This window comes from Mytilus californianus, unplaced genomic scaffold, assembly GCF_021869535.1.
Source record: "Mytilus californianus isolate M0D057914Y unplaced genomic scaffold, xbMytCali1.0.p SCAF_11, whole genome shotgun sequence".
Classification (NCBI taxonomy): Eukaryota; Metazoa; Mollusca; class Bivalvia; order Mytilida; family Mytilidae; genus Mytilus; species Mytilus californianus.
In genome coordinates, this window is record NW_026262593.1 from 52,252,400 (window position 1) to 52,273,748 (window position 21,349).

The 21,349-nt window shown below is 31.9% G+C and overlaps 2 protein-coding genes across 2 annotated transcripts in view; one reads left to right on the forward strand and one right to left on the reverse strand.

Annotated features, from left to right (window-relative positions):
* LOC127720303 (GMP synthase [glutamine-hydrolyzing]-like) overlaps positions 1 to 21,349 on the reverse strand; it is a 280,820-nt gene that overhangs the window by 193,703 nt on the left and 65,768 nt on the right. The gene's annotated exons all lie outside the window — the stretch shown is intronic.
* Positions 17,658 to 18,899, forward strand: LOC127719239 (cholecystokinin receptor type A-like). The gene is made up of 2 exons (XM_052225256.1): positions 17,658 to 18,146; positions 18,309 to 18,899. Exons 1-2 carry the CDS (start codon positions 17,658 to 17,660, stop codon positions 18,897 to 18,899), a joined length of 1,080 nt encoding a protein of 359 aa, XP_052081216.1.

Consider the following 21,349-nt stretch of genomic DNA (forward strand, 5'->3'; position numbering starts at 1 on the left):
TAATAACAAAAGTTAGCAATGAAACCACGAGACAAATATTATCAAGATAGTCACTTGGTCATCTTTTGTGTGTGTGCGCAGGGAGGATATTTTAAATTGGGTTGGAAATACTACATTGAGTTTCAAAACTTTAATTCTTATTCGTGCATGTTATTAAAAAAAGTAGTTTATTTTCTTAATAAAGTCGGGAAAAAGTTGGTCCTAAAGATGATTGATCGGGGGCTTGTAAATGTGTTACTGGTTCTCGGAAGGAAAAATGAATGTTAAAATATATTCCATAAAATAAATTACGAGCTTCTAAAACAGGGATTACATGGGGTTTGCAGAATGAGAGAATAATGGGTAAAAAAATAAATAGAGAAAAAGGGTCAATAAATAGATAGAGAACAAGGGAAAAAAATAAAGAATAGAGAATACTGGGGTGTTAAAATTTTAAAAAATAGAGAATAATGGCAAACATATATAAATAGAGAAAAATAACCAACAAATTTAAAGAATGCAGAAAAGAAGGACCATCCATCCAGACCCTTCAAAATGCTTGATTCAAAGGACAGTACTAAACAATAAAAGAGATTGACAATAAAACTATGATACATATATGATCTTTATCAAGATTAATAGGTTTGTCACATAAACATAATATAAAAATAAGGAGATATAATATGATTGCTAATGAGACAACTATCCATAAAGATGCGAACAATTACAAGTTACCATCAATGAGCAAAACCGATACCGCATAGTCAGCTATAAAAGTGCTAATGGGAAATCTACTTATATAGAACAAAGATGTGAATAATTACACGTTACGTCTTCAACAATTAGTAATACAGACACCGTATAGTCAGCTTTAAAAGTTTTAATGAGACAACTTTATAAAAGGACAAAGATGTGAATAATTACAAGCCACGGCTTCAACCATGAGTAAAACAAATACCGTATATTTAGCTATAAAAGGCCCCGAAATGGCGAATGTAGACAATTCAAATGAGAAACCCAACGACCTGCTTTATGGTAAAATAAAACGAAAACGGTGAAGTATAGTTGTCAACTTCTATGGCATTTAGTCTCGGTGGAGAGTTGTCTCATCGGTAATCATGCCGCATCTTCTTATTTTTATGACAGACAGAAATCAACGACAACTACTGAATTATTGGCGCGTGCCGACATTGGATAAGGACATGAAAAACGGATCGGGTTTAATCATTTTTGTAAGCGCTCAACCCTCCCCTAACTATGGAGAGTGGTTAAATAGCACAACATAAGAACAAACTTTAAAAGTCCGCTGGAAATGTTTTGACTCGTCGAATTGACTCGAAGCACAAAAGACAACTACCATAAAGACAAAAAACACAAAGTACCGTTTAAAGAGTACTGAAAGCTAGTTCAAAGCAAGGACAACTTATAATTAAATCCTGTTTTCCTAGATTAGAGTATGATTCAGTACACATCTAATGGATGTTATGTTAAGACGTCATAAACAGTCTGAGAAATCATTTAGCATGTTTTCCAATAAGAAAAAATGAAGAAATATATACGAGTAGCATGCTTGCAAAGATATAAGGTATGACAAATTGATCTGTAAGCGAAATTAGAGGCAACAGTAGATTACTGATGCTCGAATATCACAAATCTCTTTAGATTATACAAATAAAGTTCAAAATCAAAACACGAAAGATTCGCATGACCTCTAAACGGTGCGAGACTGGGTGTGCCGAGAGGTTAAGGGTCTTTTGCTAGGCATGTTTCATTCACAATTTGAAACCACACTCAGTGAAAATGTCTCAAAAGGGAATTGGACAAAATCGGTAAAGTCACAGGTCAGACGACTATTCTGGCTGGTATCTAAAGCTATAAAATGCGAAACATGTCTCTTGTGACTTGAGAAATCTTAGAGGGTCAGGATGAGGATCCTTCATTTTTGTATTCTCAAATATTTTAGGCCATTTTTCTCTATTCTTTATATTTTAGCACCTCATTATTCTCTATTCTGTATGTTTTTGGTCCAGTTTTCTCTATTCTTAATTTTACTTTTTTTTTCTTCCCTTTATTCTGCACATTTTGTCCATTATTTTCTCTTCTGTAAACCCCATCCGGACCCTCATAGAGTGATAACCGTAAAACCTATATATTGTCGATTTCGGTTGTTCTACCTTATACATGTAACCCTGTTGGAGTAGTTTATGTGAAAACCAGTGACAGATTAGGGATTTTAGAATAGGGCACTAGTAGCTGCTAAATAGTATGTAGTTAGTAGTACGGAGAAGACTTCTCAGTTGAAAGACTTCAGTCCGATCCTTTTTTCATTGTCTTGGAAAATAACATAGTTTAAATTAAATAGCTGTTAAAGGAGGAAAACTGTTTCTTTACTCGGCCACTGAAAGCAAACTCGGTTTTGAATATTCAGAAAATTTACTCGATAAGAAAGTATGTTTTGTATAAACACCTTCAAGAACTACTCAAAAATTGACTATGATAAATACCTTTTTAGAAAAATTTGTATGTATATATACAACTACATTTAGATATGAGGGTGTGAATGGGGGTTTACAGAATAGAGATTAAAAGGCAAAAAATATAAAGAAAAGAGAAAAAGTGACAAAAAAAAAATAAAGAAAAGAGATTAATGAGGTGCTAAAATATAAAGAATAGAGAATAATGAGGTGCTAAAATATAAAGAATAGAGAATAATGAGGTGCTAGAATATAAAGAATAGAGAAAAAAATTGCCTAAAAAATTACAGAATAAAGAAATGAAGGACCCACCATCCAGACCCTTTTGTATGTTAAGTTTTCTTTCATTGGTATGCGTCATGGCAACCAAAACATTCATACATGTGTAAACCGGTTTCATGACCTCGAGATTATTGATTCCTACACAGGCGAAATAGTTTCTTTAGTCTTTATTTAAGATGCTATCTCAGCTTCCCTTATACTATTTGAATTAAATTTAAAAGTTATATTCGTGGAATGTGTGGTTGTGTTAAACTAGGCCTTTCACTCATAAACGTAACATTAAGTCTTCTGTCAAGTTTACACGCAAGTTCCTCTTTCAAAATAAATCTTTATTACCATTATATTTGTCTCTATCAAAGCTTCTTCTGTCGCGAATTATACCCGTGCTAAATTAAAGAGGGGCGTCCGTTTCGCTGGCATGGTGTATATTGATACACAACACCGTCTAGTTGAAATAGAGACGTTTGTTCCAATGCATTGAACAATAAGTGTGTCACACTCTGTGTGTGTTAAAGAACACATGCAACAACTCTCTAGGTGATCCAAGGCATTGAACAATAAGAGTGTCACACTCTCTGTGTTAAAGAACACATGCAACAACTCTCCTGGTGATCCAATGCATTGAACAATAAGAGTGTCACAAACTCTGTGTGTTAAAGAACACATGCAACAACTCTCTTGGTGATCCAATGCATTGAACAATAGGAGTGTCACAAACTCTGTGTGTTAAAGAACACATCCAACAACTCTCAAGGTGATACGTAGATGGCCTCTTAAAAAGGTCAATTTCTACTCCTATCTAAATAAAACCCTTATTTTCCTAACTAGTATAATTTTGTGCCCTCTAGCGGTCTATAGTCTATCGAGGCTAATGTAGCAATTAAAGATCAATCGGAGAGCTGCAGAATATAACGACAGCCATTATTCGGGTTATTATTTTCCAGTAGCAGTCAAAATTCCAGCCTTTCATCCCGTTCGACCCCTTTTCATAATTTTCACATTTCGTACCAATAGATGTATCGGTACTTTATTCTCGTCCTAAATATGCAAGAAATATTTGCCACTGGACGTTAAGCAAAAAAAATAACAAGCAATCGACAAATAATTGATATTTCTGTTATCATGGAGACTTCGATCGTAATGTGAAAAGGGCACAGACAGCTCATATCAATTTATTTGTATTAATGAAAAGAAAAACTGGGGAAATCCGCTATTAAAAATCACAATTCTTTTAAGTACACTCTAAAGGTATGGATAATTCCTCTTACATGGTCAAACCAATAAAATCATCAATCCTAATGGAATTTGAATATGAAAGAGTTCAATTTCTAAACTCATGTTTTTCAACCTAGCCTATAAAATGAAAGAATTATTCAGCTTTTGAATGTTTTATAGAGTTTTTACAATGAAATAAAGAGACTAAAATCAATCATTTTTTTTATATCTTGGTTAGATATTCGTAGTATTACTTCCGATGCAATAATGGTTATGTTTTGAATGCTATTTGCATTAATTTTTCTAAAAATGCACAAGATTTGCCAATTCCATTCAATTTTATTTTTTTTTTGCATTTATAAATTAATTACATGTTTAGTAATACGATAAAATGCGAAGAAACGTGAAAGTCAGAAAAATAGACATTCTAAAAAAAATTTGTAAGAGATTTCGAGATTTTGAAAATGGCCCCAGTTGTTTTCTTCACTTTACAATATATCTATGTGATTGATGAATAAACTAATAAAAATATAAGTAAATAAATAAGTAAAAGATAAAATAAAAAGAAATGCAAAAACATATGTATTATACTGTAAATGTCCTAGTTTTTTATGCCAAGTACAATTAAAATTTAATTGCCACTGAAAAACTAAATTTATTCATTAAAATTGTTTTGTTATAACCTATTGGATACTTCTTTTTATCTTCTAGATAGCAAGAGATTCCTGGAATCCATTTTCATAATTCTCAACTGCAGATGCGCAATATAAAAAGTTTTCAAATGTAAGAAAAAAAAGATGGGGTATGATTGTCAATGAGACAACTCTCCACCAGAGACCAAATGACGTAGAAGTTAGTTTTAATACAATTCTTGAAATTTTTTTAAAGGAGACTACAATAGAACCTGATGACTTTATGCTTTATATGCTCTAGTTGTCTCATTGGCAACCGTACCACTTCTCCTGTTTTCATACCTGTATTTAAAGAGAAAACTACTAGTATTCTTGTGGTGTTTTACCACTATATAACATTTAGACTCGTGGAGGTCATATTTAACATTGAAATGTAACTCTTAAACTCTATACAAAACGATTTATCATTAATAAGGTCAATTTATTCATTGATTGGTTGATTTCTGCTCAATATCCAGTGACAAATATTACATGTATATAAAATATAACATGAGGAAATATGAATATTTCTTTTTTTTTGGTACTAGACCGACACACTGAGCGGGATTTGTGAACGTGCTTGCGCTATGGTAACAGTCAACAGGAAGACATCACTTTCGTCGGACACATTTTCTGACTTCCAGCCGACCAGTCATTGTTTTTACTCCTAAAACCACTTGCTTGTCTGAGAAGCAATAAAAACGTTTCTCAATTGCAAGTCTTTAGTTTCACCCGGCTGTGGTCTAAATCTTTCCAATCTTAAAAAGAAAATAGCTGGGAGCTTCTCTTTGTAGATTCTGAAAACAGTGCTAACGGGCTAATTGAAATAAATGATTTCGATAATTCGATAGTTTTGATTGATCCAAGAAGAAAATTCTTTGAACTACTTGGAAAATCCCAATTTAATTCCATTAAAACAGCATGATTAAAGAAAATTATATTCACTAGAGGTAATTCTGAAGTATTATATTTTTTTTTATCTATAAAAGACAAATTGATACGGAACTTACGAAGGATGAAAGGCTTCATCAGGTTTGAGATTATTCCATTTTGACACACATACAGTAGATTCTGGTATTGAAATATTTACTCTAGTGTTGTTGTGCTTATTTTCTTGCTCTTAACATTAGTGGTGAATACTTTTCATCTTACGACAAATAAGAAGATAACTGTATTGTATTTCAAGCTTGGCCTTCGTAAAGCGTAGATTTTACTGTCGCAAATTGATTTTACCTAGCGACACGTAGCGGAGCTAGGTAAACGGAATTTGCGACAGTAAAATAAAGTTTTACGAAGGCTAAGCTTAAAATACAATACAATTATCTCCCTTCTAATGCCACTTTTGAAATAAATTCCATTTTAGTAAATATTTTGGCTTTAAAATGCCATAAATCAAAAAGTCCGCGAAAATGTTACATCGTCTTTGGCATCTAAACAATATAGACGTTGTAGGTATACTCCCTATGTCAAACATAAACACTAGACTTGTTTATACTTTACGTGCGCTTCTGAATGGTTTAAATATTGATAATAAGAAGATTTTGATGTGACGTTTTTGTTTATTTTTTGAGAAATTACGTACCAAAAAAAGAAAAACATCGGAATTCAAAATGGTGGCTTTCCTTAGTTATCGGTCGTCCCACTGTATACATCACTCTGCCCAGCTCTTAACAAAATTGCATACCACAGCTTTGTAACGTCAAACACATTGACTCGGCCTTAAAATAACTTTGACCCGGACATATCAGCGACGTCATAATGTTTGAACCGATGTTAATAACTTTGAACCGAACTAATCTAGTCATCTTCCGGTTTGCTGGTGAAACAAAGAAAACACTTCCAAAAGAGGCAAAAACAGCCCGATAAATCGATTATCAGGTTATCTGCATATTGAGATTGTATAATATTACCTGCTCGACACAATATGAAGTTTTTTTATTTCGTTCGCTACGCTCACTCGACAAAAAGCTTCATATTGTGACTCGCAGCTGATATTTTACAATATCAATATGCAGACAACCTGATAATCGGTACTTACGGACTGGTAGAATGTGGAATCTTACCCTTCAAAATATTTGTTAACGTCTAATGAAAATTATCGTTCTAAACGAATTGAATTAGAATGGAAATTTTATACGATATAGACTTTGGTAGAAATATTTCTCAGGTGTGAAATGTCAATAGCATTAATTTATTTGAGTATCCGAGCATTAATTTGTACTCGAGTACTCGAATTTCCAAACTTCGTACGAGTACTCGAACAATATCAGACAGTATTACACTTTGGGTTTGCATGTCAAAGGGGTGAGATATCAAAAACATTAAATTGATCGAGATTCCGAGTATGAAATTTGGACTCGAGTATACTTAAACTTCCGTACGAGTACTCAAGGACTCGTTGCCATTCCTGAACGAATACACGTGTGTATTTGTTGGATTATAAAATCAAAAAAAATAGAAAACTTGACATTTTGCTTTTACCAACAATATCAAAACATGCTAAACGAGTATACACTTTGTGTTTGCATGTTTCCCGTTTATCTTTATTACCTTCGAGTTTTAAATTTACGATGCATATGAACCAAAGGGATTAGTAATCCATTCTTATTGCGTGTATCATTAACTTCCAATGATGTAATAGTACGGTGATTATTTTAGATCTCAAATGCATTGTTTTCAGTTAATAGTTGTTGAGTGTTCGTTTCATATTTTAATTTCAAAAAGACGTACATCATTTAAATCAGAAGGGAGCTCTCAGTATCTATAATAGATTTTTATTTGACAGCCTGCTACAAATTATGATATAGATTGAAATCTTAATTAGTTAAAGGTTGATGATTCCTACATTTTGGTTTTTAGAATATTTGATCCTTGATATTTATTTCCACATTTTTGTTTTTGAAATATTGCTTCCTGGTTTTATGTTTGTGTAGTTGGGTTAAGGATGTTCGCAACTCTTGTTTTTGACTTTGTCAGATATTCGGAATCCTTTAGTTTTATCCATGTACATGTAGTGTCAATTCCTGCCCTACACTGTAATATTGCTGGATGTGCTTCAGATTAAATTTCGTACAGCAATGTCATAAACAGTACAGGAAGACAAAAAATAATGCAATGCCCGGGGTTATTTTTTATAATATCAATGCAGAAAACAGTAAAAGAAACATTACGTTGCTTTTACTCTATTATAGATAAGCAAATTTATGTTATATCCTAAAATTTACCAAGAGAATGAACGATGTTCCTATATTTCAAACCTAAATCAATATACAAGCATAAAAAAATCAATTCATTGCCGAACGTACTTCAATTTAAAATTTCATAAAAACATATAATTTAAAACCTTGCAATTTTGTATCGAAATTGTCTTCAAGACAGGTCAATACATCGAATATCACTGATCCAGTTCTTTACCAAGTTGCATATGGGAATAAAACAATATAATAATAGAAATTGGCTTTAACTCTTTAATGTGAAGAAAATGAAGAAACGATTACAAGTACAGTGTAACGATCTAAGAATCAGATAAATTAAATTTTCATGATCTCAGATGTTTCAAGAGTAACTTATGAGGATCATGCCGTGCATATATGGTGACGAAGACAAGATAATAAACTTCTTCGCAGTTGCAATCTTGATTTACAGACAGTTATATTTATAATTTATTTTAATTAAAGTACAATGCACTTTTGATAAAGGTGCAGATTATTTGATAATCCATTGCACTGAAAGTAGGAGTGTAGCAGTTTATAGACCGGGCGTTCACTCGTAAATGACCTAACGGTCCAAAAACTCTCTTTTTGCCCGGAATGACATTAGTCCGATTTATATTTTCTCCAAAAGGTTGATTTTTTTAATATAATCAATACGTGGTTCACATGATCTCAGTATTTCATAGGCCAAAAATTTACTTATGAAGACAAATGGTCTTGATTTCCTCTGAATTAAGTATTGTGACGTCACGATAACAGCCCACCATGCTCGATGTTCGTTCGTCCGTATTAGGTTCAAGTTGTTAGTTATGGTAGTTAAACACAAAGTTGTGGTCACACAACTTGAAACTTAGTTTATATTTTCATTATGTGTGATCTTTTTAAAATATAGGCCAAATGATGGTTTTATCCAGATCTTGCGGTTCATTGAACATGGAATTGTGATAGTACGAGCTGGGATTTGTGTCCCATGGTCTCCCATTCTTGTATATATTTTTTTTCTTTAAAAGTGTTAGTTTTGTTAATTACGATTTCATATATTTTTCTGTTATAAAAAGTTATGTTAAAAAGTGAAATACGAGTTTAATGATTTTGTATACGAATACATAAAAAGACAAAGTACAGAAACGTTTTTCATTGAAAAATGCATCGATCATGAACTAATTTCTTGTTTCACCCAAACACAAACTCTTGAAAACGAAAATAAGAAAGTTCTGAAATAGTATTCAGCTTAAATGTTGCATTGGCTGAATGTGGAGCATAAAAATGCACTGTCAGTGAAAGGATTAGTACTACAAAAATAATGATATGTGGTCTAATTACCAATAAGATAAGTATCCACCAGAGAGCAAAGTACGTAGATTAAAGGCAACTATGATAGTAAACATGTAAACAAGGAAGAAACTATTTATAGTCCTTTAGGATTAGAGATTACGTTTTACCTTTAGAATCAGAGATTACGTTTTACCTTTAGGATTAGAGATTACGTTTTAAAGTTAAAAAAACAAACTATACTACTCAACAAAAGTTTAGCAACATAACCTCTAACTGAAAATAAAGTAAAACAAATCTCGATTTATCTTTCCATTTGGTGTTTTCTTAATCTTTAATAATTTTTTTATTAAAATAAAATCTACAGTTATGTTGGTCAAATTTCAGACAGCTAAACTGTTCGCAAACTTTGAGGGAGGGGTCAAAAATGGAAGTCACATTTCTAACAATAATTATGTTTGCACATGGTCTAAAAAATGCATACAACGAACAGAATTGACGAAGTGGGGAATCTGATGGTATGATAGACTACTTATGAACAGAAACTAACATTTCCTTCCCCCTAAAAAATGGGAGGGGCACTTTTGTTACCTTACATTTTTGCCATAATTTTGTAGTGGTCTTCTTTAATCAATTCAACATCCTTTAAAAGGCAATGCTGTTAATTTCAGATCATTTTGAGCATTTTCTGTTAAGATATAAGCCCTCAAAGTTTGACTCCCAATAATCTCAATGGAAGTGCTGCAAAACTTTCTTTGAGTATAGTATATGATTGCTACAATATTCAAATAAGATGTGGTATGAATGTCAATGATAAAACTATCAACTAGAGACTAATGAACCAGGAAGTTAACAACTAAGGATTAGTATGCTAAAGTGCGTTAATTGATAGTGATAAGATGTGCGTAGTTTGACTAATTTTTACTTCAAACACAATAATTTACAAGTTTGAGCTGTAAAAGCTGTGGACTGCTTCGCTCTATCCTAATTTAAGGTAATGTGCATGTGGTTGTTGAATTAGTATTCTGGAGGTGTGCCTCTCTGCAGGTGTGCATAGATTGGCAGAATTTATAAAATACAGATAATGCATTTTTGTAAACATTATATAGGAACATTGTTTAGCAAAACAAATCGTGCATATTGCAGATTAACAAAGCAAATAAACACGTATTAATAATTGATATTTCAATATTGAATTTCAGTGTGCAATATATGCATAATAAAACGAACATGAATTAATGACAGTTGATCGGAACTGAAATACACATAGTTAATTTTCCGGCATTTGATGTCTTATCCTGAGACGAGAAAAGTCTGTAATTCTTTATCTCATTTAGGCCAATAGCTGTTGCTGTATCTCAGCCGCGTCATAAAGCAACCAATCAGAATCTATATGTGATTAGTAATTATTTCAAGATGGCGTGTATATCGACTGAAACTAATAGCTCCGCACGGTGATGCGAGGCAAAAAGTGCTCAGTATCTTCACATCTGTCAGTGTCAAAATTTATTAGTAATTGTTTTGAAATAAGAGAAAATTTGCATTCTAGAAACTAAATATACATGTAGTAGTGATGCAGTTTATGTTTTATGTATTAGAGAGGGTTAATATTCTATTTTATTTGTTTTCAAACACCATCTGGTATGGAGTATACTTATTTATTCATTTATTTTCAAATTGAATGTAATATTATATCTTAAAAATTACTGTATAATTAATACTAAATATATATGTATATGATCAGAAACGGACCCTTTAATTGGATTCAATAAAATATTCTTATTCTTATTCTTATTCAAACTCAATTTAAATTTACACAATTTTATCAAGTTTATGTCAGAAACATAAAAGTTGATACTAAATGTTTACCGTCAAACCAGATTACAGTATTTATTCCTGAAAGTTAATTTTTCAATATAAGGTCATAAGTACAAGTAATTAGATTCGGATATAATAAACAAGCAATTTTAATATAAGAGAATATACCACATTTTATTATCCTATTACAGTGCTGATTTTAAGTCCTTAAATATAAAAGTGAGAGCACTAAATTCAAAATGAATTTAATTATCATCTTAATTGAGATAAAGTACAAAATATTTATAAAACACACAAAAGCAAATACGATGAAATAAGTTCGATGAAAAGGAAAGAAAGTGAACGTTTGCTTATTCAATATATAATTCTAAAGAACAATGTATAATTCTAAAGAACAATGTAAAATTCTGAAGAGCAATGTATAATTCTGAAGAACAATGTATAATTCTGAAGAACAATGTATAATTCTGAAGAATAATATATATAATTCTGAAGAACAATGTATAGTTCTGAAGAACAATGTATAATTCTGAAGAACAATGTATAATTCTGAAGAACAATGTATAATTCTGAAGAAGGATATATAATTCTGAAGAACAATGTATTATTCTGAAGAACAATGTATTATTCTGAAAAGAAGAACAATGTATTATTCTGAAGAGAAGAACAATGTATTATTCTGAAGAACAATGTATTATTCTAAAGAACAATGTATAATTCTGAAGAAGGATATATATATAATTCTGAAGAAGGATATATATATAATTCTGAAGAAGGATATATATATAATTCTGAAGAAGGATATATGTATAATTCTGAAGAACAATGTATAGTTCTGAAGAACAATGTATAGTTCTGAAGAACAATGTTTAATTCTGAAGAACAATGTATAATTCGGAAGAACAATGTATAATTCTGAAGAATAATATATATAATACTGAAGAATAATATATATAATTCTGAAGAACAATGTTGACTGGCTAGTAATAACTACTTAGACCACTCGGCCACCGAGGCCCCCGTATAATTCTGAAGAAGGATATATAATACTGAAACACAATTTATAAATCTGAAGAAGGATATATAATTCTGAAGAACAAGGTGTAAATCTGATCAAGGATATATAATTCTGAAACACAATGTATAATTCTGAAGAAGGATATATAATTCTGAAGAACAATGTTTAAATCTAAAGAAGGATATATAATTCTGAAGAACAATGTATAATTCTGAAGAAGGATATATATAATTCTAAAGAACAATTTATAAATCTAAAGAAGGATATATAATTCTGAAGAACAATATATAATTATGAAGAAGGATATATAATTCTGAAGAACAATGTATAATTCTGAAGAAGGATATATAAATCTGAAGAAGGATATATAATTCTGAAGACCAATGTGTAATTCTGAAGAAGGATATATAATTCTGAAGAACTCTATAAATCTGAAGAAGGATGTATAATTCTGAAGAAAAGAAGAGTAATAGAAGAATCAAGGACGTTCCATTTTTTTAATTTCCTCATGTGATCAGTTATCAGATCCAACCCACAGAACAAGATATTGGCAAAACTAATGTGTGAAAATGTGTACATGGCTTCAATAAGACATGACTTATGTAATATAAATTAAGCATGTAAAACATTTTAAATTAGCTTGTTCTCAGAGCATCTTAACGACAATGGAGGAATTCTGTTAATTACGTAAGAATTACGTGTAGTGGGAGTTTTATGCATTACTGAGAGAATTCATTTGTAAACATGCACGAGGAATTTTTCCTATGCGGTTTTTAACATAATATGTGTAAATGTTATTGAAAAGCTTACAAGATATGTTTTTTTTTTGTGTGAGGGAGTGTTTTATATAATGTGTTTTTCTTATAAAAGAGCAAGCTTTACATTTGACGTGACATTTCAACACTTCTGAAAATATTCACTTTTTATAAACCAATAAGTCATTTTTTAAAATATACATAAATAAGCTTAGAACACGAACGACTAGAAATACAACGTGTTTTCCAATAATTGTCAGACAACCTATCACGTTTTCTAGAGTAACAAATGTATTGTCAGTCTAAACTTTCTATTTGAATTGGCTCACACGTAATACCAACCATACATCAAGACTTATAATGATGAAACACTTTTATTGCTTCTGTCTTATTATTACTGCCTCAGTGGTATCATAGAAGCATATTAGGTTCGGGTGTGAGAGGTCGTGGGTTCGATCCCAGGCTGAGTCAAACCAAAGACTTGAAAATGCGTATTTGCTGCGTTTACGATAGTCACATAGCATTTAGGGGTTCGAAAAAGACAGATAGGCTATATAGTCAGAATATAATTTTGCGAGCAAGGCGGACGTGACTGTAGATTGTTGCCTTGTAATCTAGCACGTTATAAATCCGATTTTTTTTCCGGCGCATGTGTTTAGTAAAATTCAAGATTCATACTAAAATGTCATTTTAACATGTTCTCGTCATTATTGCTATATGAGGGCCTGGATGGGGTTTACATAATAGAGAATAAAAGGTGTAAAAAAAGAATAGAGAAAAAAAGGCAAAAAACAAAGGAGTCGGGAATAATGAGGTATTGAAATATATGTTAAAGTTTATTCCATGATTTAATTACCACTTGACATACATGTATGTTGCATATACTCTTGTCTATGTTATGTATGTAGGTACATTTTGTATGTAGGCTAATGGTTATTTGTGTCGTGATCTGAAATCGTGATTCGTTAATCTGAAGAAGGATATATAATTCTGAAACACAATTTATAATTCTGAAGAAGGATATATAATTCTGAAGAACAATGTACAAATCTGAAGAATGATATATAATTCTGAAGAACAATGTATTAATCTGAAGAAGGATATATAATTCTGAAGAACTGTATCAATCTGAAGAAGGATATATAATTCTGAAGAAAAGAAGAGTAATAGAAGAATCAAAGACGTCATCATTTTCCTAATTTCCTCATGTGATCAGTTATAAGATCCAACCCACAGAACAAGATATCGGCAAAACTAATGTATGAAAATGTGCACATGGCTTCAATAAGACATGACTTATGTAATATAAATTAAGCATGTAAAACATTTTAGCTTGTTCTCAGAGCATCTTAACAACAATGGAGGAATTCTGTTAATTACGTAAGAATTACGTGTAGTTGGAGTTTTATGCATTACTAAGAGAATTCATTTGTTAACATGCGCGAGGAATTTTTTCTATGCGGTTTTTAACATTATTTGTGTAAATATTATTGAAAAGCTTACAAGATATGTTTTTTTTTGTGTGAGGGAGTGTTTTATATAATTTGTTTTTCTTATAAAAGAGTAAGCTGTACATTTGACGTGACATTTCAATACTACTGTAAATATTCACTTTTTTCAAACCAACAACTCATTTTTTAAAATATACATAAATAAGCTTATAACACGAACGACTAGAAATACAACATATTAATAATGGTGTTTTCCAATAATTGTCAGACAACCTATCACGTTTTTTAGAGTAACAAATGTATTGTCAGTCTTAACTTTCTATTTGAATTGGCTCACACGTAATACCAACCATACATCAAGACTTAGAATGAAGAAACACGTTTATTGCTTCTGTCTTATTATTACTGCCTCAGTGGTCTCATAGAAGCATATTGGGTTCGAGTGTGAGAGGTCGTGGATTCGATCCCAGGCTGAGTCAAACCAAAGACTTGAAAATGCGTATTTGCTGCGTTTACGATAGTCACATTGCATTTAGGGGTTCGAACAAAGATAGATAGGCTATATCGTCAGAATGTAACTTTGCGAGCAAGGCGGACATGCCTGTGAATTGTTGCCTTTCAATCTAGCACGTTAAACATCTGACTTTCTTTCCGGCGTATGTGTTTAGTAAAATTCAAGATTCATACTAAAATGTCATTTTAACATGTTGTCGTCATTATTGCTATATGAGGGCCTGGATGGGATTTACATAATAGAGAATAAAAGGTGTAAAAAAAGAATAGAGAAAAATAGGAGAAAAACAAAGGAGTCGGGAATAATGAGGTATTGAAACATATGTTAAAATTTATTTCATGATTTAATTACCACTTGACATACATGTATGTTGCATAAAATTCATTAAGAAATATTACTGGTCTAGACCAAGTGTGTTTAAATTTATTGAACATCAAACAGTTAACCAATTTAGGAAAATACATTTTTACTGCATTTAAAATCAGAGACAATATTACATGAACATTCTCTGTCTGTTTACTTGTGTACTTTGAAAATTTGTATTGACACCGATGAACTGTAAAGTTCAAGGTAATAAAGAATATAATATACTCTTGTCTATTGTCAGACTGTATGTAGTCTAGTATTGGTAATTTGTGTCGTGATCTGAAAATCGTGATTCGTTAATCTGAAAAGGATATATAATTCTGAAGAACAATGTATAATTCTGAAGAAGGATATATAATTCTGAAGAACAATGTATAATTCCGAAGAAGGATATACAATTGTGAAGAACAGTGTATAATTCTGTAGAAGGATATATAATTCTGAAGAACAATGTATAAATCTGAAAAAGGATATATAATTCTGAAGAACAATGTATAAATCTGAAAAGGATATATAATTCTGAAGAGAAGAAGAGTAATAGAAGAATCAAAGACGTTACCATTTTCCTAATTTCCTCATGTGATTAGTTATCAGATCCAACCCACAGAACAAGATATTGACATTACTAATGTGTGAAAATGTGCACATTGCTTCAATAAGACATGAACTATGTAATATAAATTAAGCATGTAAAACATTTTAGCTTGTTCTCAGAGAATCTTAACAACAATGGAGGAATTCTGTTAATTACGTAAGAATTACGTGTAGTTGGAGTTTTATGCATTACTGAGAGAATTCATTTGTTAACATGCACGAGGAATTTTTCCTATGCGGTTTTTAACATAATATGTGTAAATGTTATTGAAAAGCTTACAAGATATGTTTTTTTTGTGTGAGAGAGTGTTTTATATAATGTGTTTTTCTTATAAAAGAGTAAGCTGTACATTTGACGTGACATTTCAATACTACTGAAAATATTCACTTTTTACAAACCAACAACTCATTTTTTTTAAATATACATAAATAAGCTTATAACACGAACGACTAGAAATACAACATATTATTAATTGTGTTTTCCAATAATTGTCAGACAACCTATCACGTTTTCTAGAGTAACAAATGTATTGTTAGTCTAAACTTTCTATTTGAATTGGCTCACACGTAATCCCAACCATACATCAAGACTTATAATGATGAAACACGTTTATTGCTCCTGTCTTATTATTACTGCCTCAGTGGTATCATAGAAACAATTTGGGTTCGAGTGTGAGAGGTCGTGGGTTCGATCCCAGGCTGATTCAAACCAAAGACTTGAAAATGCGTATTTGCTGCGTTTACGATAGTCACATTTCATTTAGGGGATTGAACAAAGACAGATAGGCTATATAGTCATCATATAATTTTCCGAGCAAGGCGGACATGCCTGTGGATTGTTGCCTTGTAATCTAGCACGTAGAAAATCCGACTTTTTTCCGGCGTGTGTGTTTTGTAATATGCAAGATTCAAAATAAAAATGTCATTTGAACATGTTCACGTCCTTATTGTTATATGAGGGTCTGGATGGGGTTTACAGAGTAGAGAATAAAGGGCAAAAAGTGCAGAAGAAAGGGTGAAAAAAAGAATAGAGAAAAAATGGCAAAAAAAAAAGGATTAGGGAATAATGAGGTGTTGAAATATATGTTACATTTATTCCATGATTTAATTACCACTTGACATACATGTTTGTTGCATATACCCTTGTCCATTGTTGCAGAGTGTATGCAGTCTATTAGTTATTTGTGTCGTTTAGTTGCTGTCTCATTTACCTGTTTTTCACGTCTACCTTTATATCTAAAATTTGTTTGTAATACAGAGATTTATTTCTGAAAATAAATATGAAAACTTGTGTTTTTATGAAATAAACTTCTATATATTTATTTTTTCTTCTCGAAATAAAAGATGTGGTATGTTTGTCAATGATAGTCACACGTTCAGACAGCTATCCCCCAGAGACCAAAATGACGTAGATATTAGCAACTATAGTTCATCGTTAGGCCTTTAACAATTTTATTACCTAAAACAGCAGTATTTACGCCAGTGTGTGGTTTATATTGATGAAATTAAATTTATTTTTGAATCACCAAAATGTTCTGGGAATAGCATATGAATAAGGAGACGCGGTATGATTACCAGTGAGGCAACTATTTATAAAGTCCAAAGGTCAAAATGAACAGTTAAAGGTCACCGTACGGCCTTTGAAAACGAAAAAAAACAAGTACTAGTACCGTTAAGTAAGCCGTAAAAGGTCTGTTGTTAAACAATTCAAAAGAAAAACGTCTTAATATATGATCCCATATAAAAACCAAAGAAATGGTCTGATAATAAACTCATCATAGGTTCCAGAATTAGAATTGAGTACGCCAGACGCGCGTTTCGACTACAAAAGACTCATCAGTGATGCTCGAATCAAAAAAGTTAAAAGGCAAAATAAGGTACGAAGTTGAAGAGCATTGAGGAAACAAAATTTCAAAAAGTTTTATCAAATACACCTTAGGTAATCTATTCCTGGGGTAGAAAATCCTTAGTATGACATATTGCCGCACATCATATAAAAAAAATAAATATTTGTGTAACTTCTTTTACAGAAAACTATGGATACAAATATCAGTAGTGCAATGAACGTCACGGATCCTTTTGAAGACCGACCATTGTTGGCCGTGATGGGGATGTTAGCATTCTTCAGTGTTCTAGGAACGGCTGGTAATGCCATGGTTCTGTATGTCTATGTCAGAAAACGTCACAAATTGGCGGCAACTGTATTCATAATTTCTTTGGCAGCGACAGACTTTATGACATGTCTGGTGATTGTTCCGTACACGATTGCAGTGGAATATTTAGATTATTTCATCACGTATGACATAATTTGTAAATTATACATGTTTTTCATCACGTCAAATGTACCATTCGCTGCATTTATCATGGTTGCAATCGCTGTAGACAGATATCTTTGCATTTGTCATCCGTTTTGTCATTTGATGAATGCTCAAAGAGCTAAAAACATTACACTTAGTCTTGCTGGTGTAGCATTTTTGCTTGGAATTGTTACGTCTTTAAATTATAGTGTCTATATAATTACTAACGTTAATGACTGTAACACTGACAAGACTCCATTAGTGAAAAATTTATCGGAATCAATACTTCTTAATGTATCTTCATTAATGTCATCAAAAAGTACTAAAAAAATATTTCAAATGGAACAAATGTCTCAGCTTTTGGAATCCGATGCTTCTTATCCGTACAAGAAATGTCTTTATTCAAAAGTGGAGTATTCCGGAAAGTGTCAACCAAGTGAAACGATATTTTCTTCAAGTTTTGTAAATACGTACCAGAATCTATATGCTGCGTTATTTCTCTTAGCTTTCATAGCAGTTTTTATTTTATACGGACTTGTATATAGGTCTGTTTTAATTCGGCGCGCAAAACGCAGACGACAACGACGCTCAACACAAACAGCATCAGTTCGAAAAGAATCATGGTTTACAGAACATCATCGTCCATCTCTCACAAATATTTTTTCAAAAAAGTGTTCAGATGCACACGAAAGGCATCCGGATGTAGAGATAGCAAGGCAACTAACAATACGAGAAAAGGGATTAGTGGCGAACATAAGGACGGCCGCCATGTTGTTTGTAGTCACTGCAGTATTCATAGTGGCATTTTTACCTGCGTGGCTCATGGCACACACGGTTATACAATATCACATGGTCGTATTTTACACGTACTTTTCTTACAATGTTGCTAATCCAATTATTTATGCTTTTATGAACAAAGCTTTCAGAAGAGATTTGAGAGAGGTATTTGACTGTAAGTCAGTGTTGAGGGAATTGAACTAAAGTATTATAAATTATGTTAATTTATATTTTGATTGTCTATTTCAATTAAATTTCGATAAGTATTATGTGAATAGAAAGATAACTATGTTCTTCGTTTGAATGGAAAAGTCTAAAAAAATTAATTGCATTCCAGTCACAAAATGTTTATTTCATTAAAAATCTAGACCGATCGGTTTCTGCTATTTTACGATCCAAGATGGCGGGGAAACCCCAGACTACCTTGGTCTGAAACAACTATATCTAACGGACTCGTCATGAAAATAAAGGTTGGCCCAGGAAAAGTTCCTTTAATTTGGTTATAGATCTTTTCAATTGTTTCGATTCTTATACATTCTCGGTTCTTATACATTCTTGGCTTTCAAATATTCGGCTCTGAGCCTTCCTGATAAAGGTAAATCCAGAAATACGGTTCGGATGCTTACAATTTGTATAGTTTGGATTTCTTTTTTTTTAAACTGAACGACTGGATTCTTTAAATAACATGAAAGGAAATATATCAAAAGGAGAGATGGTATATGAATACTAAAATATCATAAACAAACACACGATAAAATAAATGATGTATTTATCATGCATTGAATCCATCTGCAATGGATTTAAATACCATTAAAAATTCGTTATCTCTGTAATGATGTCAATCAAATCGGATAAAATAAACATCACATCATTAGTAAATATTACAGTTTTCATTTACCCACAAAATCAATGATAATTGTCCACCACCAAATCTCGTGTAATACGATATTTATCCACTTGAGACAGTTAAATTTTCAAATTTAAAACGCGAGGCTCTCCGAGCGTTTTAAATATTTAAAATTTAACTGTCGAGAGTGGATAAATATCGTATTACACGAGATTTGGTGGTGGAATCTGTTTCTCTAATGATTTTCAAACAATATGCAGGCAAACTTATTCCTTCTTTTTGAATGATCTGCAAAAAGATGTGTTCTTTCTATGTGACGTCATCAGGTATGGTCGCCTTTTTTCATGCCGTCACAATAGGAAATTCAGAGGAAAGTAAGAAAATTCGACGTCATAATCGGATTTTAACCAATGAAGAACTGAGATCAAACGAACCACACGTTGATTAAATTTTTTTATACAATGGGATCAGAAAGGGATAAATTGACGAAGAATTAGAGATATCTCAATTATCCATTTTGAATACACATATCAAGTTAAAAATAAAAACCCTGAGATAATTCGTATGAGCTACAAACCGAGCGAAACTATGTGCGTCACAAGGGTACGCATTTCCTGCTATGTATACACCACCCGTCATGCAACTTCAGACTCGCTCAAAATGTCATGATAGGGAATTGTTACAGTACACAACTGGTAAATTTATTGATAGTGGCCTCGGTGGTTTAATTGTCTAAGTAGTACAACTACTGTATCATTAGCCTGTCAACACTGAGGTTGTGAGTTCGAATTCCGCACGTAGCAGGTGCGGTTGGACTTCAATTTTATTGTCTAGGAAAAAAGTGGCTGCTATCTTGATTGGTTGCTAAAAGTGGCTGCCAGTTTTAGTCTGGTGACTAGGGTTGTCAGTTTCCCTGACGAAGGTCGGTGGTTCTCTCCTGACACTCCAGCTTTCCCCACCAAAACTAACCGCCACAAAATAGCCAATAGTTATACAAATTGCGTTAAACACCAATCAATCAATCAATCAATCAATACATTCACAGAATAAAGACATTTTCTTCTACCAAGATCAAAGACCACGAAACATGTCTTTTGTGATTCAAGACAAGATGACAAGACAATTTTATTCTTTAAAACCATTGTATACACATTGTTACAAATAATGAAATAATAATACATAGTATACACAATAAATTGTGCACAAGACCAGATAAGAATGTTACAATTATTATTCAAGATCATTTAGTTATTATAAAAGAAAAACAGATAGATGAAGGCTAACCAGGAAGACCTTCTAGTGAATTTATAACCTTTATAAATTTACATATATTTTTTAACTTATTTCTATGTGTTGCTTGTAATAAATTACAAAATTTAAATACATTTACTCTGTTACAATAACAATTATCCAAAAAAAGTTTCCTTGAGTCGTCTAGGGATCTACAATTCAAAAGAAAGTGAAATTTGTCACCTAATTCTTGACATTGACATAATTTACGATATCTTCTTTGTCTATCTAAACCTATCCATCTACCAGTTTCAATTGGTTATCTATGATTACCAGTAATATAACCCTATCTCTACCTGGTAATATATAGCATGTATATCTACTATCAAGACACATACAGAACGTATAGGTTAACTAATTTGTGATGGTGATCGTTAAACATGTATAGCGTCGAGTTTAATCGTTCATGCTCATAATTATAAATTAACTGTTAACAAAATTAGAATTTTTCGAAATACTAAGGACTTTTCCCCCTAGGAATAGATTACCACAGCTGTATTTGGCAAAACTTTTAGGA